Source organism: Lethenteron reissneri, chromosome 46 (genome assembly GCF_015708825.2).
Source record: "Lethenteron reissneri isolate LAM-NWPU_2019-01 chromosome 46, ASM1570882v1, whole genome shotgun sequence".
NCBI classification, from domain to species: Eukaryota; Metazoa; Chordata; class Hyperoartia; order Petromyzontiformes; family Petromyzontidae; genus Lethenteron; species Lethenteron reissneri.
This window is the reverse complement of record NC_083824.1, coordinates 8,812,161-8,839,355: the sequence shown is the minus strand read 5'-3', so window position 1 is coordinate 8,839,355 and position 27,195 is coordinate 8,812,161. Positions and strand designations below refer to the sequence as shown.

General features: G+C 48.2%; 2 protein-coding genes across 5 annotated transcripts; one reads left to right on the top strand and one right to left on the bottom strand.

Moving 5' to 3' along the window:
- Positions 1 to 18: 18 nt before the first annotated feature.
- On the bottom strand, positions 19 to 11,644 carry APTX (aprataxin). Of its 4 annotated transcripts, none has more exons than XM_061570815.1 (8): positions 11,597 to 11,644; positions 9,147 to 9,283; positions 7,690 to 7,736; positions 5,993 to 6,373; positions 4,640 to 4,699; positions 3,667 to 3,905; positions 2,830 to 2,933; positions 19 to 1,545 (listed from the first exon to the last, which is right to left on the bottom strand). In XM_061570815.1, exons 2-8 carry the CDS (start codon positions 9,274 to 9,276, stop codon positions 1,394 to 1,396), a joined length of 1,113 nt encoding a protein of 370 aa, XP_061426799.1. In that variant the 5' UTR covers positions 9,277 to 9,283; positions 11,597 to 11,644; the 3' UTR covers positions 19 to 1,393. The 4 variants fall into 4 exon arrangements, with proteins under 4 accessions (XP_061426799.1, XP_061426798.1, XP_061426800.1 ...); XM_061570814.1 differs by having other exon boundaries at positions 11,600 to 11,620; XM_061570816.1 differs by lacking the exon at positions 11,597 to 11,644 and adding an exon at positions 11,290 to 11,310.
- Positions 11,645 to 17,522: 5,878 nt separating this feature from the next.
- LOC133354153 (cellular retinoic acid-binding protein 2-like) lies at positions 17,523 to 23,438 on the top strand. Its single transcript, XM_061570767.1, has 4 exons — positions 17,523 to 17,781; positions 19,033 to 19,205; positions 20,810 to 20,923; positions 21,643 to 23,438. Exons 1-4 carry the CDS (start codon positions 17,712 to 17,714, stop codon positions 21,706 to 21,708), a joined length of 423 nt encoding a protein of 140 aa, XP_061426751.1. The 5' UTR covers positions 17,523 to 17,711; the 3' UTR covers positions 21,709 to 23,438.
- Positions 23,439 to 27,195: the final 3,757 nt, after the last annotated feature.

The window sequence follows — 27,195 nt, the reverse complement described above, 5'->3', positions numbered from 1 at the left end:
TTTTATTATGTTTTATTTTTATTATTTTATTATTTCCATTCTACGTGACTTTACCGAAAGAACCAAGAAGATATATGGGAGACCTTTGTCTCGTCTCTCTGTCTTGGCGTGGGTTGTGGAAACGGGGAGTATGCACAGAAGGTGGTCGTGCGTGGGTGGCGACAGTAGCGTTAGGGGTGGGGGTGTCTTCACTACCTGCCCCCTACCGGACATGCGGAAAATAGATTCATAGCTCATCGGATTCCTCCTCAGTCTAAATAACGATTCGGATTCACCAAGACCAGAATTCCTCTTCGAGCAAAAGATTTTAAGCTGGTGCCAGACGGCCTGAAACACATCGATTTCAAATGAGGGCTGTTTCATGGAGTAAATTCCATCTTCATTTGGACTTCATTGAAATATTATAAACTATTTCACATTTGTTTCACTGCTACATTCACGTTATCTTTTCTTTTCGTTTAGTTTATCCTTCCACCGCACGTCCCATTAGCACAGTTGGCTACATACGGGTGCCAAATAAGTTCAACAAACATACGCACGTCTTTTTTCACATGTTTTGTTGTACTTTTATGGTCCAGGTCTCTGTGAATCATTGTCTCAATAGGCCCTCACCTGGATTAAATAAAGGTCACCTTACCGTTCCATCTAGGGTTCGATGGGTGGCGCAGTGATTCGAGGACTGCACGATCAACAATCGGGTGAGAACCTGACTTCGATTTCCAGCCATGGCTTTATCTTTATTGGTCCTGGACCCCCTCGTTTCACCAACGTACGCTGACCAGCATGGTAAAGTGTGGTCAAACAATCCCCATGACTGACACAGCATTGACACGCTTTCAATCATCACTGGTTTGACATGGGGTTGTACATGATTAACTATTCATCTTAAAAAGGTAAAAGTGCAGCCCTGCAATAGCTTGCGGATTCCACTGCTGGTGGGTGAATCTCCACCAGAGGACCCTCTAGAGAGCCCCTCTAGAGGGTATTTGGCCTACTCTTCCATGCTGGCCAGACATCTTGGAAGGGATGGTTAGCCCCCACACTTTACCCCACCACCACACGCAACCAGCGCAGTTAGCTGACCCGGCGATCGACTAACCGCCGTGTGGACAAAAGGCGATTTTAGACAACTCATAGTTTCCACTGCCTTGTGACCCATCACACGACGGGCAGCACAAACCTATTCACCTAACTTCACCTAAGAGGTTTTATCGATCCTCATCACGATTCGGATCGTACGAGCGATTCTCGTCAGCGATAGGCATCCCACGACCGTTTCTTTAGCACCGGCAACGCCTACTCCTCCCGAGAACCGGTCCCGCCCGGTGACGCGTCCGTTGGCTGTCGACGAGCAACGGCGGCGCCCCGGTTCGTTCCCGTCGTAGAGAGCCGCTTACAGCTTGTGTGTGCCCAGGTGCTCCTTGAGTTTGGGGATGGTGGAGATGTCGCGGTGGCACATGTGGCACTGCAGGGGCTTCTTCAGCAGCTCCGCCGTGTCTTCGGGTATCACCACACGCCCGTCCTCCTCCACCATGCGCATCACGACTAAGGGCGGGGGGGGGGGGGGGTAGGGCGGGGGGTAGAGCGGGGGGGGGGGGGGCAAACGAAAGGGAGCAATTAAAGTCTGTGTTTTTTTATATTTTGCATTTTTCAACTACGGTTAGAATTGTTTACGAGTAACAGCAGCTCTGTCTGTTCGTCCGTCCGTTACGGTGGAGGCAGCGGGGGAGTGGGGGGCAGGCATGAAAATGCTCGCAACAGTGATGAGATTCGAACAAAACTGTTGCATGAAGTTGCGTTGCTTTTCGGGACACGCCGTAAGGGAAATTCGGCCAAATTGACCCAAGCAAGTTTCCTCAAAACGTGGAGACATGAACCAGAAAACGATTGTCTGTATGCAAATGCACTTTTGCCTGAGAGCTGCATTACTTAAATACTTTCGAAGCTAAAAGCATGTTGGAAAGCGTCACGTAACCCATGTGCATGCATTATTTCTCCTAACTTGTATTTTTATTTCGTCCTTCCTTGTTTTCTGCCAATCACGTTATCCGCGTCTTGTCTTAAGACGAAGTGTCAATTCCGAACTGTCACCCCGCGGCTCAGAAAACAGAGTAGTCGATGGCAGGCATGGTGGTTGTACAATATCACAATCATTTTTGTCACCAGTCATTCAATTATTCCTGCATAATTAACAGCACGTACATAATGAGCATTATAGAGTGTAAAGCTGCAATGATCAGGAGACTCATGGCAGGCTTATGTTTTTCAGTGAACTACAGTTTAACTATTCGTTGCATTTTATTTGTACAGAAGCATTGAAAAGCACAAAAAACTAAAATATATCCTAATAATTGTCGTATCATGAAGATGAATACCGCAATGCATCGTGAAAACGGTCATCTGGGCAACTCTGCACACAACCCGGCTATCGGCCGCCATATAGCCAGTGTATACCACACACACACACACAAAAGATCCCCCCAATAGCCTTAACATACTGTTGGAGCAAGTGCTGTTAGCAAGCGCCTATGAAGGCCAGAACGGCTCATGAGGGGGTGAGTGGCCAGCACCATGCCCAGCCGCCTTCGTCTCTCCAGTGGCGATGTTTTTACGCACCGCACCCGGTACTCATTTGAAGCTGAGTTGACCTACAGGCGGGCCCAAGACCGGTTCAGATAATCGTCACTGATGTTGGCCGTGAGCAGGAATCGAACTCGGATCGCCAGGTTTGCAGCGCAGCGCGCTAACCGCTACACTACCACTCCCACACACACGACAGTATACTACACACACACACACGTGCCCGCACTCACTGCAGGGGTGACTCACCCTCCGAGTCGATGAAGTAACCCGTGGTGAAAGAGTTCCAGTGCTTCTTAGTTTTCAACCTCGGCGAGTCGAAGTCCTGGCTGATGACGTGCATGTGAATGCGGCTGGTTTGAGATGAAGGAACGAGACAAATCCACACGCACAAAACATAAGGGGCTGCGGCGGCGGTAGCGGGACACAGGCGCATATAACGATAAAAAACAATGCATTCGTTATCGACTCTGCTTTGTAACAGAAACGTAGTTGGCCGACGTTACGGGGGACATACGGATTTGAAGCGCCGGTGACGGCCACTCAGTCCCGCACGTCCGATTAGCAAGGTTGGCTACATACGGTAAAAAAGAAGTTCACCATACATATGTATCGATTTAAAGCTTTCGTGACTGCAGGGATTCATCTTCTTGGTTCTTTCGGTAAAGTCACGTAGAATGGAAATAATAAAATACTAATAATAAATTAATTATCACGACGTTTCGGCCACAACGCAAGCAGTCGTCCTCAGGTGAAGACCAGGTCTGTCGGGGAGACAGCGTCTGAATGAAACACCACCATCGTTCAGACGCTGTCTCCCCGACAGACCTGGTCTTCACCTGAGGACGGCTGCTTGCGTTGTGGCCGAAACGTCGTGAGAATTATTTGATTGTTTTATTTTTATTATTTCCCTTCTACGTGACTTTACCGAAAGAACCAAGAAGATGAATATGCTTCCTCTTTATGCCGCCCCCTTCCTGACTAGGCCCCGCCCCCTTCCTGCCTAGGCCCCACCCCCTTCCTGACTAGGCCACACCCCCTTCCTGACTAGGCCCCGCCTCTTTCTGTGCCTGTGCACCGGCTCACCTCATGCTGGGGATGGCGTGGTACCCCAGGCGGAACGTTGGCGGCGCCGTCGCCGCGCCCAACGGCTGCACCTGGCGGGACAGCCTCTCGGCCACGTCGTGCATGTGGCGCAGCAGCGGCAGGTGGTCGGCGCGCAGCACGCTCACGTTCGCCACGAACCGCCAGGGCAGCACGAGCCAGTGGTGGCGCGCCTTGGGGAACTTGTCGAGGATCACCACCACCTGCTCATCGCGGAAGATCTGCGTGGCACGCGCGGCGGAGGTGAGGAACTCGGGAGTTGACCGACCGTTCCCGATTTATAGGAACGCAGAACTTGGGCAATTGCTGGCGCCGGTTACGGCTGCCTTCGCCTGCGCCCTGCGAACCCCCACCCCCGCCACCGCTCGTCTGTGTTTTCTGGTTTGCCCTGCGTATCTGCGCGATAACAGTTTGAGGATTATATATTCTACAGCGTTTTGAGATGCAACTTGCATTAATGACGCTGGCTGTGTGGCGTAGTGGTTAACACGCTGTAGCTACAAACCCGGTAACCCGAGAGCTGAATTCTCACTTGCGGTCAACACCACTGACGATTATCTGAACCGGTCCTGCACTCTCCCCTAGGTCGACTCAGCCTAGAATGAGTACCTGGTGCAGTATGTAAACAACGCTACGAATAGCACTCGCCCCAAAAGCCTGCATGGCTATACGGGATGGATCTTTGACTCGTGTTCATGTCCGTCGATAAACATCGACACGTGGACTGTACGAGGCTCGGTGCAGCTAGCTTTTACCAATTAAATCCGAGTGTGCACGTACATTGTACATGCACTTCCGATTAGCGCTTTTAGCTAGGTACGGCACGAAAGAAGTTCAACATCCATACACCGATGGACGGACCGTTGTCGTCTATCGGATGTTATCTTGTCAATGGGTTCCTACGCAGTGACGATGTCAATCCGCCTTGGGGTCTGGCGTCCCATGAGCCACACACCTGCACGCTCGGGTCATCCATGGCGTCCCTCAAGCTCTGACTCCAGTGGGCCGGCTGACCCTGCACGGCGGCACAGCAGAGTTTCGTTTGTTGCACAACAGCTGTAGAATGACGATTTCAATTCACGTAACTTTCAAGCGCGGCCATCGACAGCCTGATGGACATGTTAAGTGTCTCATGTATAATATGGGTGTGTGCAGCAACATAAAATATAATAAAGAATTACTTTACCAGGTAAGGCCCACTAAGCGACCTGGCCACAACCGATAGCTCAACGAAGTGGCTTCTTATTACGTGGACATTAATAGCAGCCAATTACTCTAAATGCACGTCGATTCTAAATGTGGAGGGGAAAACCAGAGGACCCGTAGAAAAATCCACGCGACCATGGGGAGAACATGCAAACCCCCAAATATACAGCAGGCGTCACAGGGTCGGGATCGAACCCACGACCTCCTATATACCAGGCGAGGTCGTTAACATCTCGCCACCGTGGCACCCCCGGAGCAAGCCCGACCTCCTCAGATCTAGGAAGCTGCGCTGGTTTTAGTTGCTCGGAATGAGTGCGCACTGTGTACACACAAGAGTTTCGGGGCTGATGTGGAGCTACGAGGTGGGTGGCAGAAGGCGGCGCAGTGGAATCCATCGTTGCCCTCTGTGTACTTGTGTGGTCCCACGTCTACGCTCCGACCAACGTGGTGAAATACGGTCAAATGGGCTCCACGGCTCGCAGGGCGAGGGGAGGCCTTCATCCAGCAGTGGACTGACAACGGGGCTGTACATGTACCAGTTATGCTCAACACTGTCATTGTAAGGCGTAATATGTTCGCAACAACTCTGTGGGTCAGGATTTTGTACAGGGGTGTGTAACGATGCATCGATCCATTAATAACCTATTTATTTAGTGATACTGCGTTGGCAGCAGTGCAAAATCAGGAACAACTAAAAGACATGTTCATCACGAACACTGCCTTAAAAGTATACAATCGGCGATGTTCCGGGTGGCAGCCCTTCAGCGGCCGTTCATCAGAGCACACGACCACGGCTCCGTTGGCTCCGTTGGCTCCGTGCCGCCCGCCTGGGGCGCTCTCGCAGGTAACGCACTCCGCTGGCCGCTCGTGTGACACGCTCTCGCGGGTAACGCACCCGCTGGCCGCTCGTATGACACGCTCTCACGGGTAACGCACCCGCTGGCCGCTCGTGTGACACGCTCTCGCGGGTAACGCACCCGCTGGCCGCTCGTGTGACACGCTCTCACGGGTAACGCACTCCGCGGACCGCACGTGTGACACGCTCTCGTGGGTAACGCACTCCGGGGGCCGCTCGTGTGACACGCTCTCGCGGGTAACGCACCCGCTGGCCGGTCGGACTCTTCTGCGCGTTCCCCTTGGTTGGCGACACGCTCGGGGAGTTGTCCTTCGCGTGGTCCTTCCCGCCGACGAATTTCAGGAACTTCCTGATGGATCCCGCCTGGCTGTCCGACCCCGACGGGGAGTGCCAGGCACGCTTGGGAACATGGGACGGTCGCCCTGATGGCGACGTGGTCGGGGACGGGGCTGAGGCGGAGGCCGAAGTGGAGGCCAGGGTGGAGGGCGGGGGGGAGGCCGGACCGCGGAACTCGACATGCATCGGGTAGGAGGCGTTGACGACGTGCAGCGTCTGCCCGGGCCGAAGTTCGGCCTCGCCGTGGTGGCCCAGCTCGACCGTCTCGATGCTCGTCGGATTCACGCCCAGCTTGGCGGTAAAAACGCAGCAGCACATGCACCGTGTGTGAACACACGAGCACAATACAGACACACGAACACACTTAAGGGTCCATATTTACGTACGCAGCAACAACAGCAGCAGCTTCCATTTGCTAACGTTATTTATAACACCTGCTTGCCCAGGAAAACCTCGCCGAGTGTCAACTCTTTTTTAAGAGGATCCTGCCAAGTTTTCTAAGTTGTGGGGCGATGATTGCTACGTTTATCAATGCAGTCATTTGCGAATAAGTTTTAAAATGTCGCAAAGAATGCCAGCACACAACGGCCAACACTTTTTAAAATGACGTCACCAGATCTTTGAGAAGGCTCTATTTCCCACGTTTAAAGGTTTACTGAAGGCTTTGACAGTGGGTCTTAGTTGCTGAAGAGTGAGTGGATTATGAGATGAGATGAAACGAGAAAAAACCACGAGGGTCGTGTGAACAGCAATATGCCCCACGTGTCTTCGTCTCCCCAGCACGCAGAAGCCCTTCTTGCTTTAATTCAATGTCGAAGACACTTTGCAGCCCATCATTTTTAGAAAAATACGCGTGATCCACCGGCCCTTGCCTCCAGAGCACTGGATCACATGCATGGCCAAGTCAGGAGTTCACACGCTATGCACGGTTGCTTTGCGGTAAATGAGTGTCATTCAGATGAAGCAAAGTAGTAAATGAGAAACTTGTCTGTCAATCATGATGGGGTTTTTTTTGTTAATCAATACATGGGGCAAGTTTATGAAATCGCCTCGCCTCTGTTCGCCCGAGCAGTATAAATGGGTGCACAATAGTCGATCGGAAGGTCGAGCGAGGTGGGGTAAAACGTGGCTACTCTCACTTCTGCCAACACATTTGGCCAGTCGTGAAAGACAGACGAAATACCCTCCATGAAAATTTTTTTTTATTGTACCAGTTAAGGCCCACGGAGCTATATAGCTATTTTTCAGAAGCGACCTTGCTATCACAAATGAAGTGGCTTATTATGTGGAAATGTATAGCAGCCAAATACTGTAAAGGCATGTTTCTAAATGTGGAGGGAAAAACCAGAGGACCCGGAGAAAAATCCATGCGACCATGGGGAGAACACGCAAACTCCCAAATATACAGCAGGCGTCAGGGTCGGGATCGAACCCACGACCTCATTGTATACCAGGCGAGATAATTAACATCTCGCCACCAGTGGCGCCCCTCCGCTAGAGGGGTTCTCTAGAGCTCCCTCTAGTGGAGGCTGCTTCTGCCAGCAGTGGCATGAGCGAGCAGTTGCAGGGCTGCACCTTTATATTTCTGATATGGGGAGAACACGTACCTGTTTAATAAGCACCACTCTTTTGGAGTAAATTGCCTGCACTGAAACTACAGAATGAACAAAGGGAAAATGTTAAATACATTATGATAAACACATAACATTGCCATTAAATGTACATAATATTGACAAAAGGTAGTGACAGTGGACTGATGGAATGATACTGTATATAACCATTACAAAAGTATCAATTATAATAACCATCGATGCATTTACTAGAGCCGTTTGTCAATCCACTGCTAGATGAAGGCCTCCCCAATGCTGTCGGTCAGAACATCACCAACCTACATTGACCAGCATGGTGAAGTATGGTCAATTAACCTGCGGGGATAATTAGGTCTTAACAATACACAAGTCAGAATGACGGCAGCAACGATCAAAATGCTGCAATCATGGACATCGTCAACAATCTGTGGTCCTTAAATCATGAGAAGAATCAACACTGTCCTCTCTCCGATCCGTACAGCCCTTTTGTTAACGCACTGCTAGATCAAGTTCTCCCCATGCCATGTGGCTGGTGAGGCTTATTTGACTATTCACCACGCCGAACACTGCAGGCGGGTGCAGGCATGCAGGATAGATGTGTGATTATAGTAAAGTACAACAATGGATGTTGCTGCACCGCTGTCTGCATCGCTGTGTATGACACTTGGTATGCGTGGTGGTTGCCCATCAAAAACGCGAGGTCGGCTTAAGCCTGCTTAGCTCTTGAGATTTGGGGTGTTCCGGCTGACTTGGCCAGAGGGCTCCGACCCAAAGTGACCACAAACATTACACTTTACAGAGAGGGCGGGTACCACAGCATTTCGCATTACACACACACACACACATCCCGCAACTCCGATAAGCACAGTTAGCGACGTACAGTGCGAAAGAAGTTCAACACACATACATTAAGCCAGTGTTGTTCTTCATTGTAAGGCCTGCAGGACACTGGCGGTCCCTGGTGACAATTTGTGTGGCCCCTGACATGCAGCCGTACCTTTCTTCATTATTGACAACTTGCAGCGCAGCACACGGCAGATGCCTGCGCAGCGCGATTCACGACCTCCTCTTGATACCAAGATCCAGGATGGTCATCACGTCTATGCGCCGCTTCTCTGTGGCAGCCCCAACAGTCTGGAACGCTATCCCTCTGTACATTCGCAGAATCACCTCAATCGCCTCCTTCAAGAGAGACTTAAAAACTCACCTCTATAACCACGCTTTCGAGCGACTCTGAGCTCGGCTCCGCGCCTCCGAGTTGCGGCCAATACGTCCGCAAATTTGTGCGTGTGATAAATTTAACTATTTTATTATTACCCCTTGCAGGCGGTGTGGACGGCCCTCACACTGATGATGTTTCATCGGCGAAAGTGGCCCCCCCCTCTGAAGATCAGGGACAGCACACTGCATTACGCCATAGCACGCGCGAACAAAACGCGAGAATTGTCTGTCTCGTCGACGTCTGTTAGACCCACTCTGCTGCCGCGAGCATCTCGTGTCGTTGATCCTGGTGAGTCGACATCTGCCCACGACCACCGTGGTCCCATCGGGAAGGGCGATGGGTTCATGTCGCGAGTCGCCACTCACCAGCCAGCAGGACTGCATGGCACACCTGACCATCACACAGGCGCACACGAAAAAGCACAACGCAATGTGGATGGATACTCATTGAACGTCCGAGGCTCGTGCCTGCTTAGATTCTGAAAAAATTAACCCGTAAAAACTAAGTTTTTCACTATAAATCCTTTATATGCGTGGCATCGGTTTTATTTTATTATTCATTTCTGTTTTTCTTGAGTAAGAGTTTCATTTTTATCACATTGGTATTTTAAATTAAATATGAAATTTATTCTTTCCTAAAAAGTGGAAAATTTTGGGAAAAAATTTTCACGAAAATAAATTGTCACGCACAACGAGTCTGTGTGCAAAATGTCAGCTCGATTGGATCACGGGAAGTGGGTTAAAAAACGACCGAAAGATTTGCACGGTCGTAAGCGCGCAAGCAAGCAAGTGAACTTAATATAAAGGATTTAAAAAATGATGTGCACGATCCCGCGAGAATGAATGGAAAAATCTCATGAGCAGCAGCAGCAGCAGTTTCCCAGTAAACGTGGTGGTACACGTTGCATGTTTCCTGGGCTCGTCATGAGCAACGGTAACCCAGGCAAGGCACATCACCAATAACATTTGGCATCATCACCCAAATGGATCGCGTAATCTTGCCATAGGCGCAACCCTGCAATAGAATCGCTGTATCGCCCGTGACAGAATCGGAGGTGGAGAGAGGCTGTAAGTATCCTAGTGGCAGCACTAATCGGTACTCGCTAACGATACTCGCTTCTACAGGGCACGCAGGCCGGTATGGCTGTAAACCTGGAACCTCAACGAACTGCAATTTAAAACAGTCTGCCTCAGCAGTAGACCATGCTTTCCCACCTGATGATGGACGCTTGTGTTGCGCCCGAAACATCGTGATTTGATACCCACGTGACTTTACCGAAAGAACCAAAGAGAATTGCAATGGATTTGACTGACGGGTGGACATGCCGACCATAGCGCGAGGAGGTTTCAGTAAGTTGTAGGAGTACCTTGGACACTGTCATCAAACATCAGTGTGCTTCCCTCCAGAGCAAGTCATTATGAACATTATTTGACCGAATTGCACCGTTCTTGGCATAGATAGGGGACGTTCTTGCCATAGATAAAGACGTTCACGTGGCTCACACACAAGACCTCCTCGCTTTATCTAATCGTTGTGGATTGAGGCTCCAGCATCGTTCAACCCGACACCTTGACCAGCGCTCCGTGCTTTGGTAAGGGACTTGAAGGCTAAACACAATTGCACGATAATATAGGGGGGGTTGGGTTAGGCTTGCATAAATGTGTCGTTAAACCCGCCACCACCCGACACAGACCATTGGTAAGGTTTGTCACGTAAACAAAACGTGCAAATTCGTTACTAGTACAGCCACACACCACACAAACTATATTATGGATTGATATTGGTCGCGAAAGCCACCGTGTAAAACTGAAAATCTACACGAGTTTCAACGTCGCATTCGCTACTGCAATGTAAGGGTGACCCATGTACTGACACCGCACCGATGTTTCCCGAATCTCTGCACGAGCATGGCCAACGTTGAGGCAACAACCTTCGTTGGCCGTGCGTTCGAAACGTTGGACAACTGGCATAACAGCGTTCCGCGTTCACTGCGATTGTGAAAGCGATATGTAATCAATGCATTGAGATTGGTAGAAAGGGGAGGGGGGGATATGCATAAGCTTTTGAAATAACATGTTTTAATTAAAATTTATAGCGAATTCCAGCATGTTAGTGTGGGCCATCTGTACATGGATCAGTGTTTACAATTTGAGATGCAAGCCACCCACAAGCCAAGCGTGTAAACAACAAATAACACGTTTGGCATTATCAATTGCGATTTTTAAAAAACCGCGTGCTAGCGAACAACTCCAAGCAAAAGACGCGCTCGTAATAAACTAAACTAACGCACGGAGAGAGATAGATAATCTAACAATACGGAGCGAGGCTGTGGGGCCCCCAGCCACTACCACGTCAATGGTGGACCCCGAGACGCGCTTACAGTAACAGCACTGTACCTGGCTGTCGACAAGCGATTAAGAAACATTTATAAAGCTCGAGAGGAAACCCTTTTCCTCACGAGTTTGGGGGGGGGGGGGGCAAAACCCTGCCGCGGAGAGAAATTATATCGTGAAACACACAAATCCGTCACTTTTAATGGTACGCGGTTTTGCGCGGCGGGGCCCGTGACATCAGTGGCAGGGGGTGCACGCACGCACACGGATCTCTCATCATCATCATCATTCTCATCATCATCATCCTCATCATCATCATCCTCATCATCATCATCCTCCACCACCACATCTCATCATCACCACATCTCACCACCACCAGCAGCAGCAGCACCACTCCCACCCACGGCCGCGGAGTCGCAGCGAGAAACACGTGGGTGGTGGGTGGGGGTGGTGGTGGGGGGGGTGGGGGTGGGGAATGAGGTGGGGGTGGTGGTGGGTGAGGTGGGGTGGGGGTGGTGGTGGGTGGGGGTGGTGGTGGTGGATGGTGGTGGGGGTGGGTGGGGGATGGGGTGGGGTGGGTGGGGGATGGGGTGGGGTGGGTGGGGGTGGTGGTGGTGGTGGGGTGGGTAGGGGATGGGGTGGGGATGGGGTGGGTGGGGGGGGTAGTGGGTGGTGGTGGTGGTGGGGATGGGGTTGGGTGGGGGTGGGTGGGGGTGGTGAGGGGTGGTGGTGGTGGGGGTGGTGGGTGGTGGGGTGGGGGTGGTGTGGTGGGGTGGGGGTGGTGGAAGGGATGGGGTGGGGTGGGGTGGTGGTGGTGGGGGTGGTGGTGGTGGATGGTGGTGGGGTGGGTGGGGGATGGGGTGGGGTGGGTGGGGGATGGGGTGGGGGTGGGGGTGGGGTGGTGGTGGGTGGTGGGGGTGGGTAGGGATGGGGTGGGGGATGGGTGGTGTGGGGGTGGTAGTGGGTGGTGGTGGTGGGTGGGGATGGGGTTGGGTGGGGTGGGTGGGGGTGGTGAGGGTGGTGGTGTGGGGGGTGGTGGGGGGTGGGTGGGGGGTGGGTGGTGGGGGGGTGGGGGTGGTGGAAGGGGATGGGGTGGGGTGGGGGTGGTTGGGGGTGGTGGTGGGGGGGTGGATGTTGGTGGGTGGGGGTGTTGATGGGGGGTGGTGGTGGGGGGGTGCTGTTCTGGCCTTCGTAGGTGCTACTCGCTAACAGCACTTGCCCCAGCAGTTTGTTGAGGCTACACGGGGAATCTTTGTCTTTGGTGGGGGGTGTGGGGGAGTGTTGGTCGGGGGGGGGGCAGTTTCCCGGGAAAAAAAAAATCCCTCGCTCAGCCATTGGCTGACAAGCCGCGTGACGTCATCAGAACGCTCCGGCTGCAGCTGGTGGAGGGGGGGGGGTTGGTGGGGGGGGAGCTGATGGGGGTGGGGTGGGGGTGTGTGGGGCGGGTGGGGGTCTAGGGGAGTGTTGGTGGGGGGTGGGGGTAGGGGGTGGGTGGGTGGGGTGGGGTTATGTGGGGCGGGTGGGGGTGTAGGGGAGTGTTGGTGGGGATAGGGGGTGGGTGGGTGGGGTGGGGGTGTGTGGGGCGGGTGGGGGTCGAGGGGAGTGTTGGTGGGTGGTGTTGGTGGGGGGTGGGCGGGTAGGTCGGGGGTGGGGGCAGTTTCCCGCGAAAAAAAAATCCTCGCTCAGCCATTGGCTGACAAGCCGAGTGACGTCTCCAGAGTGGATTTCGTGGTTGTCGTCTCTGAACCTCGTGGCTTGACCCCGGGGTGCCGAATAAACGGAGTTCTAACTCGTCATGAATGCAGTGTTCATTGTTGGCGACTCCGTCCCACCGCGCACAAAACCCACCTAGCGCGGATCATTCTGTTGTCATGTCCAAGGGGCCGTCCATAAATGACGTCACGCGATTTTGGACGATTTTTGACCCCACCCCTCGTCACACGGCGTCACTAAAAGTCAGACCCCCCCCCTCCTCAAATATGACGTCACAAAGCTCTGCCCCCTCCCCCCCCAAAACAATAACAAGTAAACCCGCAAAAACAAAGTTTTTCACTATAAATCCTTTATATGCGTGGCGGCTAGAGTCCTCTCGTCCTCTGGCTTGAGATGGCTGCAATCTATGGGTCAGATGATTGTCTGCCAGTATTAAGCAATGGTTAATTAAATATTTCATTTGTTTTCCCTAAACAGTGTAAAATTTTGGAAAAATTTTTTTCACGAAAAGTAATTGTCACACAACGAGTCTGTGTGCAAAATGTCAGCTCGATTGGATCACGGGAAGTGGGGTAAAAAACGAGCGAAAGATTTGCACGGTCCTAAGCAAGCAAGCGAACTTAATATAAAGGATTTAAAAATATATTTGCCTGTGGAGGACGCGGGGATCGATCCCGCGACCTTTGGCATGGGAAGCGAGGGCGCTACCAACTGCGCTACTCCGCCACGGCCTGTGGAGGGGTTACGCTCTGGGCTCCTACACTGTGACGTTCAGCCAAAGCTATGAATGAGTTCTATTGGAATATATGTAAAATACTTTTTTTTGCCTAAAAAGTGTAAAATTTTGGGAATTTTTTTTCACGAACATTAATTGTCTCACACAACGAGTCTGTGTGGAAAATGTCAGCTCGATTGGATCACGGGAAGTGGGTTAAAAAACGACCGAAAGATTTGCACGGTCGTAAGCAAGCAAGCACGCAAGCAAGCAAGCAAGCACGCGAACTTAATATAAAGGATTTAAAAATGCTTCAAATCGCTTTAAACTATTGTCATTGTAGTGCGTGTTTAATGTGGCGCTGCACTCTGATGTAGGAGAAAACATTTATTAAAAAGTCTAATTAAATAGAACGTGTTGTCTATATTTATTTAAAGTTGTGCATTTTGATGTGACGTCACATTTCTCAACCCCCCCCCCCTCGTCACACATCGTCACAAATGTCCGACCCCACCCCCCCAGGTGCGTGACGTCATTTATGGACGACCCCTATGTCTTATCCAAAGTTGCTCAAACTGCCTACACGACTGACGTCCTTTATACGACGTACACGTTAGCCACTCGCTATAATAGAATTCTACAATTTATAACGCGATTCTAAGGCGTGGAGTGGAACTCAGTTTTCGGATCGCTTTGCGCGGTTCCAGCTTACGAAATGCGCCTTTTAGATGTGGTTTTGAACGAAGAAAACCATCGATCGTTACCGATGTGAATACGGGGGGGTGGTTTCGAGAAGGTTCTGCGACGCAAGATCCTCGTGACAACAACAATGTTATTCTTTGGTTCTTTCGGTAAAGTCACGTATAAAGAAAAAATAATAAATTAAATAATAGCATACGACGTTTCGATTGCAACACAAGCAATCATCATCAGGTATAATGAAATAGCGACATAAAATCTAGCCAGAAAAAATTATAGACAGATATCACCAAGATACACACAGCGGGCAACACAGGTACAGAGAGGGGTGATCGTCTCTGTGGGGTGGCCTTAAATAGACAGAGGGGGGCGGAGGCAGCGAGAGGGAGGGGATTAGAGACAACATTCACATGTCAATGAGTACAAAAAGAAGTGTTGACGTTGCAATTACAACGCGGACGATTGCTCGAGGGATAATTGTTCTGCCGTCGATTTGTTTGAGCTTCAGACATTCACGCGAGTGAGACCAACCCTTAAGAAATCCCGAAGGTATCATTAGACCTCCTTTGCCAGTACCAAAATATAATAATAAGGGGTTTCCCCCTTTTTTCTGGCAACAAAACTGAAACCTTTTTACGAGGATTCATGTCTGCATTAACCACAATACTTGCAGTCAGAATGCAAACAAAAAAACACACACTGATAATATATGCATTGGCCTTGAAACTGATTGGTCCACACCAGAGACAGCTTTCTAATGATGTTAATGGCTTACCCCGAGCCCTCATTACTTTTATAGTGCATTGTCTTTGAGTCATGCGCCTTTTGGCGTCATCTGGTCTAGCACCAATTGAGACGAGGCTCAAAAGAAAGCTGTCTCTGGTGTGGACCAATCAGTTTCAAGGACAATGCATATATTATCTTAGTGTGTTTTTGTTTGCATTTTGACTGCAAGTATTGTGGTTAATGCAGACATGAATCCTTGTAAAAAGGTTTCAGTTTTGTTGTCATAAAAAAGGGGGAAAACCCTATTATTATATCCCGAAGGTACTTTTGAATGCCCAGAGGCTCCAATGAGCATCTGTGCATTAAACATTCAAACCGAAGAATCCTGAAGATTTAGTGCCTTCGATCTGGCTCTGAACGTCAGTGGCGTCACGGTGGCTCGGAGATGTTAACTACCTCGCCTGGTATGCAGGAGATCGTGGCTTCGATCTCAACCCTGACGCCTGCTGTACATTTGGAGTTTGCGTGCCTCTCATCATCACCGTGGCGTGGAGATGTTAATTACCTCGCCTGTTCGATCCCGACTCTGCCGCCTGCTGAATATTTGGAATTTGCGTGTCTCTCATCAACGTGGCTTGGAGGTGTTAACTACCTCGCCTGGTATACAGGAGGTCGTGGGTTCAATCCCAACCCCCACGCCTGCTGTACATTTGGAGTTTGTGGTGTCTCTCTCACCCTGTGGACGCGTGGATTTTTCTCCGGGGTTTCCCTCCACGTGATAGGCCACTTCATTGAGGCTATCAATTGTGACCAGGTCGCTTCTGGGAAAAAAAAAATATATATATATATACCTCAGTGGGCCTTATCTGGGAAAATTAAAACAATTGTTTAGTTTCAATACCGATGTGTTATTACACTTGTTTGCCCAGCAAAGGGGTGCCGTGGTGGCGGCCTGGTATGCAGGAGGTCATGGGTTTGACCCCGACCCTTGACGCCTGCTGTACAGTGATCCCTCGTTGATCGCGGTTATTGGGGACCGGAACCCCTCGCGATGGGTGAAAATCCGCGAAGTAGGATTGGCCCCCTAGGAATTTCCGTATATGTGTGTGTGGGTACCAGAATGTTTAAAATATGTATATTTATACTTTATATATATTTTACTTAAATCTATTTAATTATAAAACCTTAATATTATACATTCTCTCTCTCTCTCTCATACGATACGTATTATGGTGTTCTACACTCACCAATGACAGTAGTATCTTGAGACTTGACTCCAGTAATGACGACGACGACAATGACGATGACAATGACGATGATGACAGACCTGTGCAGTTCGATGAATGTGATGATGAATGATGATGAGTGTGTTACTGCACAGGTATAATGAGGCCTTTAAATCAGTTCGAAAAATCCGAGATGCACTGAGGCCGCGAAACTTGAACCGCGAAGTGGCGAGGGATTACTGTATATTTGGAGTTTGCGTGTCTCTCTCCCCGTGGTCGCGTGGATATTTATGAGGGTCCTCCAACGCCGCCATGGTGGCTAGTAGATGTTAACTACCTCGCCTGGTATACAGGAGGTCGTGAGTTTGATCCCGACCCTGACGCTTGTTGAGTAATCTGCAGGTAGCTTTTAAGCATCGGAATGTTTTGGCCAACACCAGTTATATCGTTTCTTTAGCTATGGGAATCCAAAATAGGCCTCATTTTGGCTCTATGAGCTTGGGGCATTGATTATGTAATTCCAAGTCTAATTAATTATATAAGTGACTTTGTTTAACCTCTGAGCTTTGGGCTTTAACACTGAAGCATGTGACACCCAATGTTGCCTTAGATCGGCTCTGGCCTTCTAAATTGCAGCTTAAGCATTCAAACAGTTATTAGTATCTGTGGTCTTAAATTGTATAAATTTCTGTATTATTGTATACAGGACTTTCTCTCCGAGTGAGCCAATACTGCGCGTGTTACGAGTTTGAAGTTATATTTTTCTCACCGCAACACCAGCATATAATGAGAGATAATGTTACAAAATTAAACATATCTATCTATCCATACGGAGTGTAGAATTGAAACACCGCGGTCAAAAGGTCAACTTGATGCCATCTCATCTCGACGAGCCTGTGTTTGAGCCGCAACGACGCGTCCGATCACCCATGTTGTCACAAACGCGCTTGGGTAGGCGAATTTGAATCTCTGCGCCATGCTGGTGGCGTCCTGCACCGTAGGGCACACGCACACAAACACACACATGTAGAGTCCACGACACCGCGGGGAGCATCGGTCAACAGAGAAACCCACCCGTGTTTAGATGACTCGGCAAACATTGTGAACGACAACCGAGGCCAAGGCAAACACGCCGTCTGTTTGGCCACGATAAATGTCCACTCGACGCCCCCCATCCACCCCTTCAGAGAAGGGGGCCCGGCTAGTCCTATAAAATGGACCGGCAATTTGGACCAAAATGACATTTCCCGCTTTTCATCTTTCCTCCTGCACCAGTGGATATCGGTGGCTTCTGAGAGTGGCGCGCGCACACACACAAGCACACCTCCGATTAGCGCGGTTGGCTACGTACGGTGCGAAAGAAGTTCAACACACAAACGGGGGTGTTAGTGTCTCTCTCTCTGACCATGACGAACTTCTCGGGCACGTGGAAGCTTAAAACAAGCGAGAATTTTGAAGAGTACTTGCACATCCTGGGTAAGACGACCTTCCAAACTCGACACTCAAAACTACGATCCATATTGGGCGCAGCCAGGCTAGGACGCAGTTGAGTGAAGTGGCGGTGCAGCTTATGGAGCAGCGCTTGGATGGACTACATTTGAAGAAGAGTAGGATGGGCATGGTGTGGCTCGGCGTCTTGGCCCCAAAGAGGCACATTTTTTTGACAATTTTTTTTACTGAATTTGGAATAATTATCATGGCCCAGTACGCTTCTCAAACACGAGTTTTGTGGCCAGCAAAACCTTTCTGGCTTGTCTTTAATGTATATCTATGTGTGTATATATATGGGTCTTGATGATTTCTTTATGGGTAACTATGTGTCCCTTCTTGGTCTCCGTGTATCTCGTTGAGTCTGTATGTATCTCGATGGGTTTACGATGTGGTCCATAGTTTGGCTTGCATGGCCACAATCTCAACACCGTGGCTTGTGTCTTTATTTTTTTTGCAACTTGCTGACCCACCGCTATTGGACAACTGTGAAAAAAAGGGCTTCACCGCTCATCGGATTCCTCCGTCTAAATAAGAATTCTGATTCTAAACAGGCATGATAAAAGAATATAAGATTATAACCCGAGGAATCACCTCAACAGCCAACATGCAGGTGGAAGAGATATTTGTGTATTTGTGTGTCTGTTGTTTGTGAGGAGCGGCAGTGCAGCGATTAGCACGCTGTGCTACGAATCCGACGACCCGAGTTCGATTCTCGCTTACGGCTGACACCAGTGACGATTATCTGTACCGGTCCTGGGTCTACCCCTAGGTCGAGTCAGCTTCAAAATGAGTACCTAGTTCGGTCTATAAACATCGCCACCAGGGCGACAAGGGCGGCTAGGCGTGCCATTTCGGCCTGCATCGGTGCTACTGGCTAACATCACTTGCCCCAAACAGTCTGTTAAGGCTCAATGGGGGGATCTTTGTCTTTGTTGCAATGGTGTAAATGCTTACCCCGAGCTCTCATACTCTGATGGTGCATTGTCTTTGAGTTGTGCGCCTTTTGGCGTCATCTGGTCCAACACCATGTGAGACTAGGCTCTAAGGAAAGCTGTCTCGGGTGTGGACCAATCAACTTCAAGGACAGTGCACGTTATCAGAGTTATGTTTTTTGTTTGCATTATGACTGCAGGTATTGTGGTCTATGCAAAACATGACTCCTTGTAAAATAGGTGTCAGTTTTGTTGCCAGATAGAAGGGTAAAAAAAAGAATTATCATCTTTGTCTTTGTTGCAGGGGTCAGCCCCGTCACCAAGAAGATCTCCACCTGCTCGAGACCCACAGTCCACATCAGCCAGGACGGAGACAACTTCCACATCCGTGCAGCATCCTTCCGCACCGCCGAGAGCACCTTCACCGTCGGCCAGGAGTTTGAGGAGGATGGGCCATGGCAGGGCCTGCGGCTCCGGGTGAGGGAAGTGGGTGGCGAGGAGCAGAGGTCGCAACCGGGTACCCGATACCCGTACCCTACCCGATACCTGGCTACCCGTACCCGGCCGGGTACGGGTACGGGTAGCCGTTTGCGCGACCCTGGTGCGGCCGGGTACGGGTACGGGTAGGCCGTGAGTCACTGGTGAGTAACTGTTTGTCACTCATTTCGGGTAGGGTACGGGTAGGGAACGGGTACCCGTACCTGGCCGGGTACGGGTACGCGTAGCCGTTTGCGACCCTGGTGCGGCCGGGTACGGGTACGGGTAGGCCGTGAGTCACTGGTGAGTAACCGTTTGTCACTCATTTCGGGTAGGGTATGGGTAAGGAATCAAAACCCGTTTGCGACCTATGACGAGGAGGCATGGGTCACCTCACTTGCATATAATTAGCGTGAACTGTTTTCAAGTTTATTTTGTTTAACCAAGTGATACCTCGTAGACGCCAGGGTGGTCGTGTAATTTACAAGGGTCACCTCGGTGACCACAATGCCAAAAAGCCATCACGAAATCGGAACGAAAAGAACCGAACAGACATCGTAGCAAAAACAAATCAAACGATATTACAGAATATGAGCCATTACCCCCCTATTACATTGCATGATCGAGAGTTGACAATATATAACGAGCAAACAGGAGGTACATCCATTCCTCAACGTAAGATAACAAATATGCTTGTTCATTATATTATGGGCCTTTGATATTGTTGTTTTGCAACGATTCTTAGTTAATTAGGCAAACTCTGGACCAATTTTCTCCGGTTACTCTAATTTCTCCACACTTATGCCATTTTCCTCCTAGATGGCAATCACATGCCAAAGGAATTGACAAAATGCAGAACCTTATTAATAAATAATTAGCATTTACAGCCCATTGTCAGTCCACTGGTGGATCAACATCTCCCCACTCTGTGTCGATCACGGGGGCTGTTTAACCCTACCTCACTGTACTGGTCAGTACAGGGTGATGAAGTGGGGGTCTCAGGACAAGTTAGGATATTGCTCGCTACTGATATTAGCTGTGGCCAGGAATCAAACTTACGTTGCGGGGTTCATACTCCACTAACACTTCACTCACTCATTATTACTATTATTGATCACCGCCTGTGATGGGTGATGATGATTATCATACTCTTAGTTCTTTCGGTAAATTAATACAAAATAAAAAATCACGACGTTTCGGAGGCAACACAAGTCTCCGAAACGTCGTGATTTTTTATTTTATTAATTTTAATTAGATTTTTTACCTACGTGACTTTACCGAAAGAACTAAGAGTATGAATCCTTGTAGTCACGAAAACTTCAAATCTAGAAATGATCATCATCACGGACTTCCGATTGGGCAATGCAGCAGCTGATTCCATCACCCCGTCTCTGCGCTGGATGTCCTCTTGGGCTTGTACCCTCCCTTGGCCGCCTTTCCATCGTTATTCTCTCCTTTCTGGCGACATGTCCTGCTCAAGCCCACTTACTTTATTATTATTATTGTTCTTCTGTATTCATTGCTCTATCTCAGTCTTTGCCTTCAGTCCCGTCAACGCTGCATGTCTTCCCCTGCGTGTTGACGTACAAATGCACCGCCGTCAGAGCCTGGTGAAATGGGCCGGGCCGGGGAAGTTATCGTGCGTCCAGAAGCCGGTTTCCGGTGAAGGTCAACCCATCTTCTGGACCAGAGAGATCGTCAACGGAGACCTCGTGCTTGTAAGTGCCGCTGCACCGTGAAATCTGCTGGATGAGGGCCACCCCAAGCCACGCAGGTCACGGGGGTTGTTTGACCATACCTCTCCATGCTGATCAGTGTGGTGTGGTGTGGTGAAGCATAGACACTGTAGCATAGTATGGTACAACTGATTTACTGCACTGCCCTCAGCAGCCAATAGGAGCATGTCTTGATGCGTATTAGTCACTCGTCCAAGCACTATCCAGCCTTGACGCTGGTTAAATTCTCATAATTCATGAGGTGGGGCATGTTCGGGTTGATTTTGGTCACAGGCAAGTGAAATAGACAGCAAAATCAACACAGGAATAGCAACACCAGCACTTTTCGATGGTGGAAAACATCATTATGGAAAAATGGCACGTCGACCTAAAACATTATTCCGGATGTTTCAGTTGTTCAGCGTTATCCAACTGCCAGCGACTCCTCTATAAATGTATTCAGCATGCACGCAGTGACCCATCCATTATCTATGCCCGTGATACATGCACCAACCCGAATTGATTCGAGTTGGTGCATGTATTTTCAATTCCGATGCGTTGTATGTAATAGGTTTACATGACCCCTGCCAAGGCCGGATGCTCCACAATGAAAACGACTGTTGATTTGAAACACGATGGTGGACGCGGGGAGGGCATGCCGCTACACGCTTTTACAAATGAGCAGTGCCTCCGCAATCCCCGCCTCCTGCCCTGTGCCGCAGAATCTGACCTTCAAGAACGTGTCGTGCTCTCGTGTGTTCGTGAGGACGCAAGAGACGGCGCTGTGACGACGCCTTCGAGGAAGAAACGAACCACCCTGACTCCATCGGCTCATACTGCAAATCTTCTCAACAATAGGAGTGTTCTTCTTGGTACTTTCGGTAAAGTCTTTGGGTAAAGTCACGTAGACCTAGGTGACTTTACCGAAAGAACCAAGAAGATGAATCCCTGCAGTCACGAAAGCTTTAAATCGAAAAATAGGAGTGTTTTATTTGATTGTTTCAAGATCGCGCATTTTCGAGGAGGATAGCACGGTGGTAGATGCCTTATCGCAGCACTGAGCCAGCTTTGTTGACATCCTCGGTTCGAATGCAGTACCTCTTTTTCCAGCGTGTGGGACCCTCACGGTACGGGTGGTTTTCCACGGGGCTATTTGCCGAGCCAAGCCAGAGCCAAATCGAGATGCTCTGGCCTTACGAGTCATCTGAATACAACTTGGGGCCAAGCAGGGCCAGGAGTTGTCGTACTAAAATTCTGCGTGTGTGACGTCAGCGGGCAAGGCTCGGCTTCTGCAGTGGGAGAACAAACCCAGCGCCTCTCGGCACGACCCTGGCGAGGCTCAGCTGTAGGATGGAAACGACGTAGCGGGGTCGGCCCACCCGCAATCAAAATCTGGCTTGTCAAGTGCAGTGAGCTGATGTAACTGCAACAACAACAACATATTTCAGTGTTAATTTTGGTTTGCCGCTTAGTTTGACATATTCCAGCTGCGGGAATACAATGTTGTTGGTCCGATCGACATGTGAAGAGCAAATCTAAGTGTGGATGGATAAAAATAAGTAATATTTTTAAAAAATAACTTTTTTTAAACACGCTTTTATTAAATGTACTGAAATGTAGGAAGTGACCCCGAAGCTTGCCATAACGTAAGGGACCGTGGACAATTAGACCCAAGCCGAAACATAACGTATAAAAAATGTTTAAAAATATAGATTTTGTATTTTTTCAGTACGACATAAGTATACCAAGTTTGCAGTCGATACCACAATGGAAAGTGGTTTAAAATTGAATTACAAGATTTGAGGATACAACAACGACAACAGAGAGAGTGAGTTAAAAGAAAGCGTGTAAAAAAAAGACCCCCATTGAAGGTACTTGAGATGTAGCTGCCATTCTCTCACACTAGGTGGTGCACTGCTTGCTGTGAGAATTTTAAATGTAAATATATTCCTCTCACGACGTGACACTGGCTGTGCAATAGGAATATAATTTCCAATAAGAATTAAAAGAAAATGTTGGCACCCAAACTCCTTCCAAGGCTTAACTTTGTTCCTGATCAATTCCGCGGTGATCGTGAAAATCGTGAAAATCGTGAAAATATGCACTCGGTCGACGCGCGCAAAACAATAGTTTTCGAACGAGTTGTTATTTATTGCTTCAAAACGCATTCGTGTCATTCAATACCGCAGAAGATAGGGGAACAACAAGGGATTTAAAACACGAGCTAGGAAAAAAATAATCCGCCACGCATGGATTGTGCGACGCTTTCCATTCCGCGTTTGTCTCCTCAATTGGTTTTTGTTTGGCAATCTTTCAAATCAATTTGGCCGGCTTTCACAACAATAAGTTCCCAATCGCAACACAGTGTCGCACTAACGTTTGGTTCGTATGATTGGATCATGTTAACGAGAGATTATAGTGTCCTCCTTCGGCCCAGGATGGGCAGAGCAAGGGCATGAACGCCTTCAGCCCGAGTTGGAAAGCATACACAATAAAAAAATTTAACCGTAAAAACAAAGTTTTTCACTATAAATCCTTTATATGCGTGGCATCGGGGCGGCTAGAGTCCTCTCGTCCTATTGCTTGAGATGGCTGCCACCTATGGGTCAGATGATTGTCTGGCAGCATTAAACAATTGGTAATTAAATATTTTTTAAAAATTTCCCTAAACAGTGTAAAATGTTGGAATTGTTTTACGAAAATGCATTGTCACGCACAACGAGTCTGTGTGCAAAATGTCAGCTCGATTGGATCACGGGAAGTGGGTTAAAAACGACCGAAAGATTTGCACGGTCCTAAGCAAGCAAGAGAACTTAATATAAAGGATTTAAAAAGTGTTTCATTTTAAAACAAGCACAGGGGAGGTGGTACCTCATCTCCCGTTAACAGCTTTGTGCCAGTGTCAGAGAATCCACATTCCTATGGCAAGGGTGAGTAATTCCAAAAGTCAAAATAAAAAACTTGAATTCCCAGAGAGTGGTACTCATGATGTTTGCCCTGGCTGATTGAAGGTCAAGAGTAAAAAAATGTGAACTTGTGACCTTTTGATTCCACAATATCGGCTCTGGCCACTGCACGAACCGCTGATGAATGTGGACTCCATTGGCCATTCCACAATGATAATATGCTGTACTGTAGTATTGCCATTAGTATTATTATTATATTACTGCATTCAGAGTGACAATTGAAGAAACAATCAATACCCTTTGGTTCTTTCGGTAAAGTCACGTAGGTATAAAATAAAATAAATAAAATCACGACGAATTTTTCTTGCTGTGTTTTTCCCACCTGATGATGATTGCTTGTGTTGCAATCGAAACGTCGTGATTAAATGTATTTTATTTTATACCTACGTGACTTTACCGAAAGAACCAAAGAGTATGGATCCCTGCAGTCACGAAAACTTCAAATCTAGAAACAATAAATATTAGAAATAACGATAAAGGTTATATTGGTAACATAATTCCGAAGTAAATAATATTTTGCCATTCAGACGCTGTCTTTCCGACAGACCTGTTCTTCACCTGAGGACGGCTGCTTGCGTTGTGGCCAAAACGTCGTGAGAATTATTTTATTATGTTTTATTTTATTATTTTATTATTTCCATTCTACGTGACTTTACCGAAAGAACCAAGAAGATGAATCCCTGCAGTCACGAAAGCTTTAAATCGAAATTTTGTAAATAATTATTAAATAAGTCATGGTTATGGTAACCATATAACACTATAATGCGCAAGCTTTGTTATTCCATCGCTCGATGAAGGCCTCTTCATTACGGTTTTTTGACCGTACTGGTCAGGTGAAGTGGGATGCTGGGATCCAGCTCAGATATCGCTCAATCACCGCTGTGAGCCATGGTTGGGAATCCAACTCGAGTTAGCGGGTACGTAGCACAGTGCGCTAACCACCGTGTGCCAACATGCCACAACAACAACAGCAGCCGGAGTTAGGGAAGGGATCAACTTTTGCAATATCTCTGAATCCGAGACAAGTTATATAAAATGGCATGCCCTTATCAGATACGATGTCAAAAGAGTTCATTTAAATCAGAAACGAGTGAGGCCGATTTTTCCCCTGACTTTTTCATTGTAAGAGTAAGCAGTTTCAGTTGTGTACGAGTCGCAGTCGTGTTCATTGCATTAAAAACTGGGCCGGGAGGCAAACTCTGGTCACCGGTTGCATAGCGCAGAGTGCAAGCACCACCGCTCCCCGCAAAATAACGATGGACGCAAGGCAAAAAAATTATTTCGGTATTAAATATTTAGATTGAACATATTTTGCGCTCATGGTTTCTCATTCAGTGAAACATTGACCTGACAAAAACACAACGAAGCGTGCTTTCTGGGGTAGAAGATCACCGTGTACAAATCCCGTGGCTGTATTTGTATTTGTGGCAACGCATGAAACGGCTAAATGACCCCATCGCATTGCGAGTTGGTCACCGTGTTCTTGTGCCCGTTGTGAGCGGAAAACATTCGTCAAGTAAATATTCGACCTCCGTTGGTTACAGACCATTTGGGAAATTGACGTTCGCGAGCCACCTAATTTGGCCCGGTACACCACATGGGGTGATGAAGATATGAAACGGAAGGTCATTTTGCAAATGTTTTACCCAATATGCACTAAGACAGTAGCCGGTGAAGTTTTGTACAATATTATGTTTTTTTAAAGCTGATGGCCTACGGTGTACAGAGTGCACTTGCTAGTAACGTTTGACAAACCAGTAGTTTTTATTTTATATCAAGCCTGGCTCTATCTTGATTTGAAGCTTTCGTGACTGCAGGAATTCATACTCTTTAGTTATTTCGGTAAAGTCACGTAGGTATAAAAATAAAACAATCACGACGTTTCGATCGCAATACAAGCTGCTGGATTAAGTTTTTTTCCACCTGAGGACGACCGCTTGTGTTGCGATCGAAACGTCGTGATTTACTTGATTTTTTATTCCTACGTGACTTTACCGAAAGAACCAAAAGTAAGTCTGGCTCTCTTGCTGAGATCAATAAGGTCGAAACCAAGTCCAGAGATAAATTGCTGAAACAAATATTTTGCTGAATAAGCAACAGGCTTGAAGATAAAAAAATAAAAACGTTTTCTTTTTCATTGCATAAATAAAACGGAGGTTTGATTACTCATTTCAGTACAAGTCTTTCCCATATCTATCCTGTTCTTCACCTGAGGACGGCTGCTTGTGTTGTGGCCGAAACGTCGTGAATATGTTATTGTTTTATTTTAATTTTATTATTTCCCTTCTACGTGACTTTACCGAAAGATCCAAGAATATGAATCCCTGCAGTCACGAAAGCTTTAAATCAAGATAGAGCCAGGCTTGATATAAAATCAAAACTACTGGTTTGTCAAACGTTACTGGCAAGTGCAAGATCCAAGAATATGAATCCCTGCAGTCACGAAAGCTTTAAATCGAAAAATGAAAAAACGTGTTTTACACATCCCATTCTGGGGGCGCGTAATTTTAGCAGCATTGGTTTAACACAAAGCCAACTGTGTGCCGATTTCAACATTTATCATCTCATCAGCAGAGCCAGGGCTTGCTTGAGCCAATGCTGGTGAGCTGCCAGCTGTTTTCAGACAGTTTATTTTCGTTGAACCAATTTTGATGAAATGTCGCCCTCCCTGAAATCCGTGTGGCTGACGGGATGTTATTTTTAAATCATTTATATTAAGTTCGCTTGCTCACTTGCTTGCGTGCTTACGACCGTGCAAATCTTTCGGTCGTTTTTTAACCCACTTCCCGTGATCCAATCGAGCTGACATTTTGCACTCAGACTCGTTGTGCGTGACAATGTATTTTCGTGAAAAAAAATTCAAAAATTTTACACTATTTAGGAAATGTTTTTTTATATTTAATTACCAATTGCTTAATGGTGGCAGGCAATCATCTGACCCATAGGTGGCAGCCATCTCAAGCCAGAGGACGAGAGGACTCTAGCCGCCACGCATATAAAGGATTTATAGTGAAAAACTTTGTTTTTACGGGTTAATTTTTTTTGTTTTAAGTGGAGGGACAGACATGGGAAGGAGGTGAATCGCCTGCTTATTTATTGTCACCGATATCCCCCACAACGACATCGACCGTGTTACATTTCAGTAACGCGCTCATTTCGTTTCGTCGTCTCATCTAACATGACCTGGAACACCGAGTCAAATTACCTGCAAAGGAACACGGGCAAAGCGGTGTGTTTCGCAAGAACTCCACACTGGGGGTTAAACATTACCTTCTGTACGCAACATTGCTTCAACTGGTGTCCTTCATT

What these genes read in the sequence shown, in the direction of transcription:
- LOC133354153 (XM_061570767.1), top strand. Translation starts at nt 17,712, where the DNA reads ATGACGAACTTCTCGGGCACGTGGAAGCTTAAAACAAGCGAGAATTTT. An exon ending in AGAGTACTTGCACATCCTGG is followed by an intron (nt 17,782 to 19,032) that starts GTAAGACGACCT and finishes TCTTTGTTGCAG; the next exon opens with GGGTCAGCCCCGTCACCAAG. An exon ending in TCAACGGAGACCTCGTGCTT is followed by an intron (nt 20,924 to 21,642) that starts GTAAGTGCCGCT and finishes CCTGTGCCGCAG; the next exon opens with AATCTGACCTTCAAGAACGT.
- APTX (XM_061570815.1), bottom strand. Translation starts at nt 9,276, where the DNA reads ATGCAGTCCTGCTGGCTGGTGAGTGGCGACTCGCGACATGAACCCATC. An exon ending in GAGTGGTGCTTATTAAACAG is followed by an intron (nt 6,374 to 7,689) that starts GTACGTGTTCTC and finishes TTTACCGCCAAG; the next exon opens with CTGGGCGTGAATCCGACGAG. An exon ending in CACGCCATCCCCAGCATGAG is followed by an intron (nt 2,934 to 3,666) that starts GTGAGCCGGTGC and finishes ATCTCAAACCAG; the next exon opens with CCGCATTCACATGCACGTCA.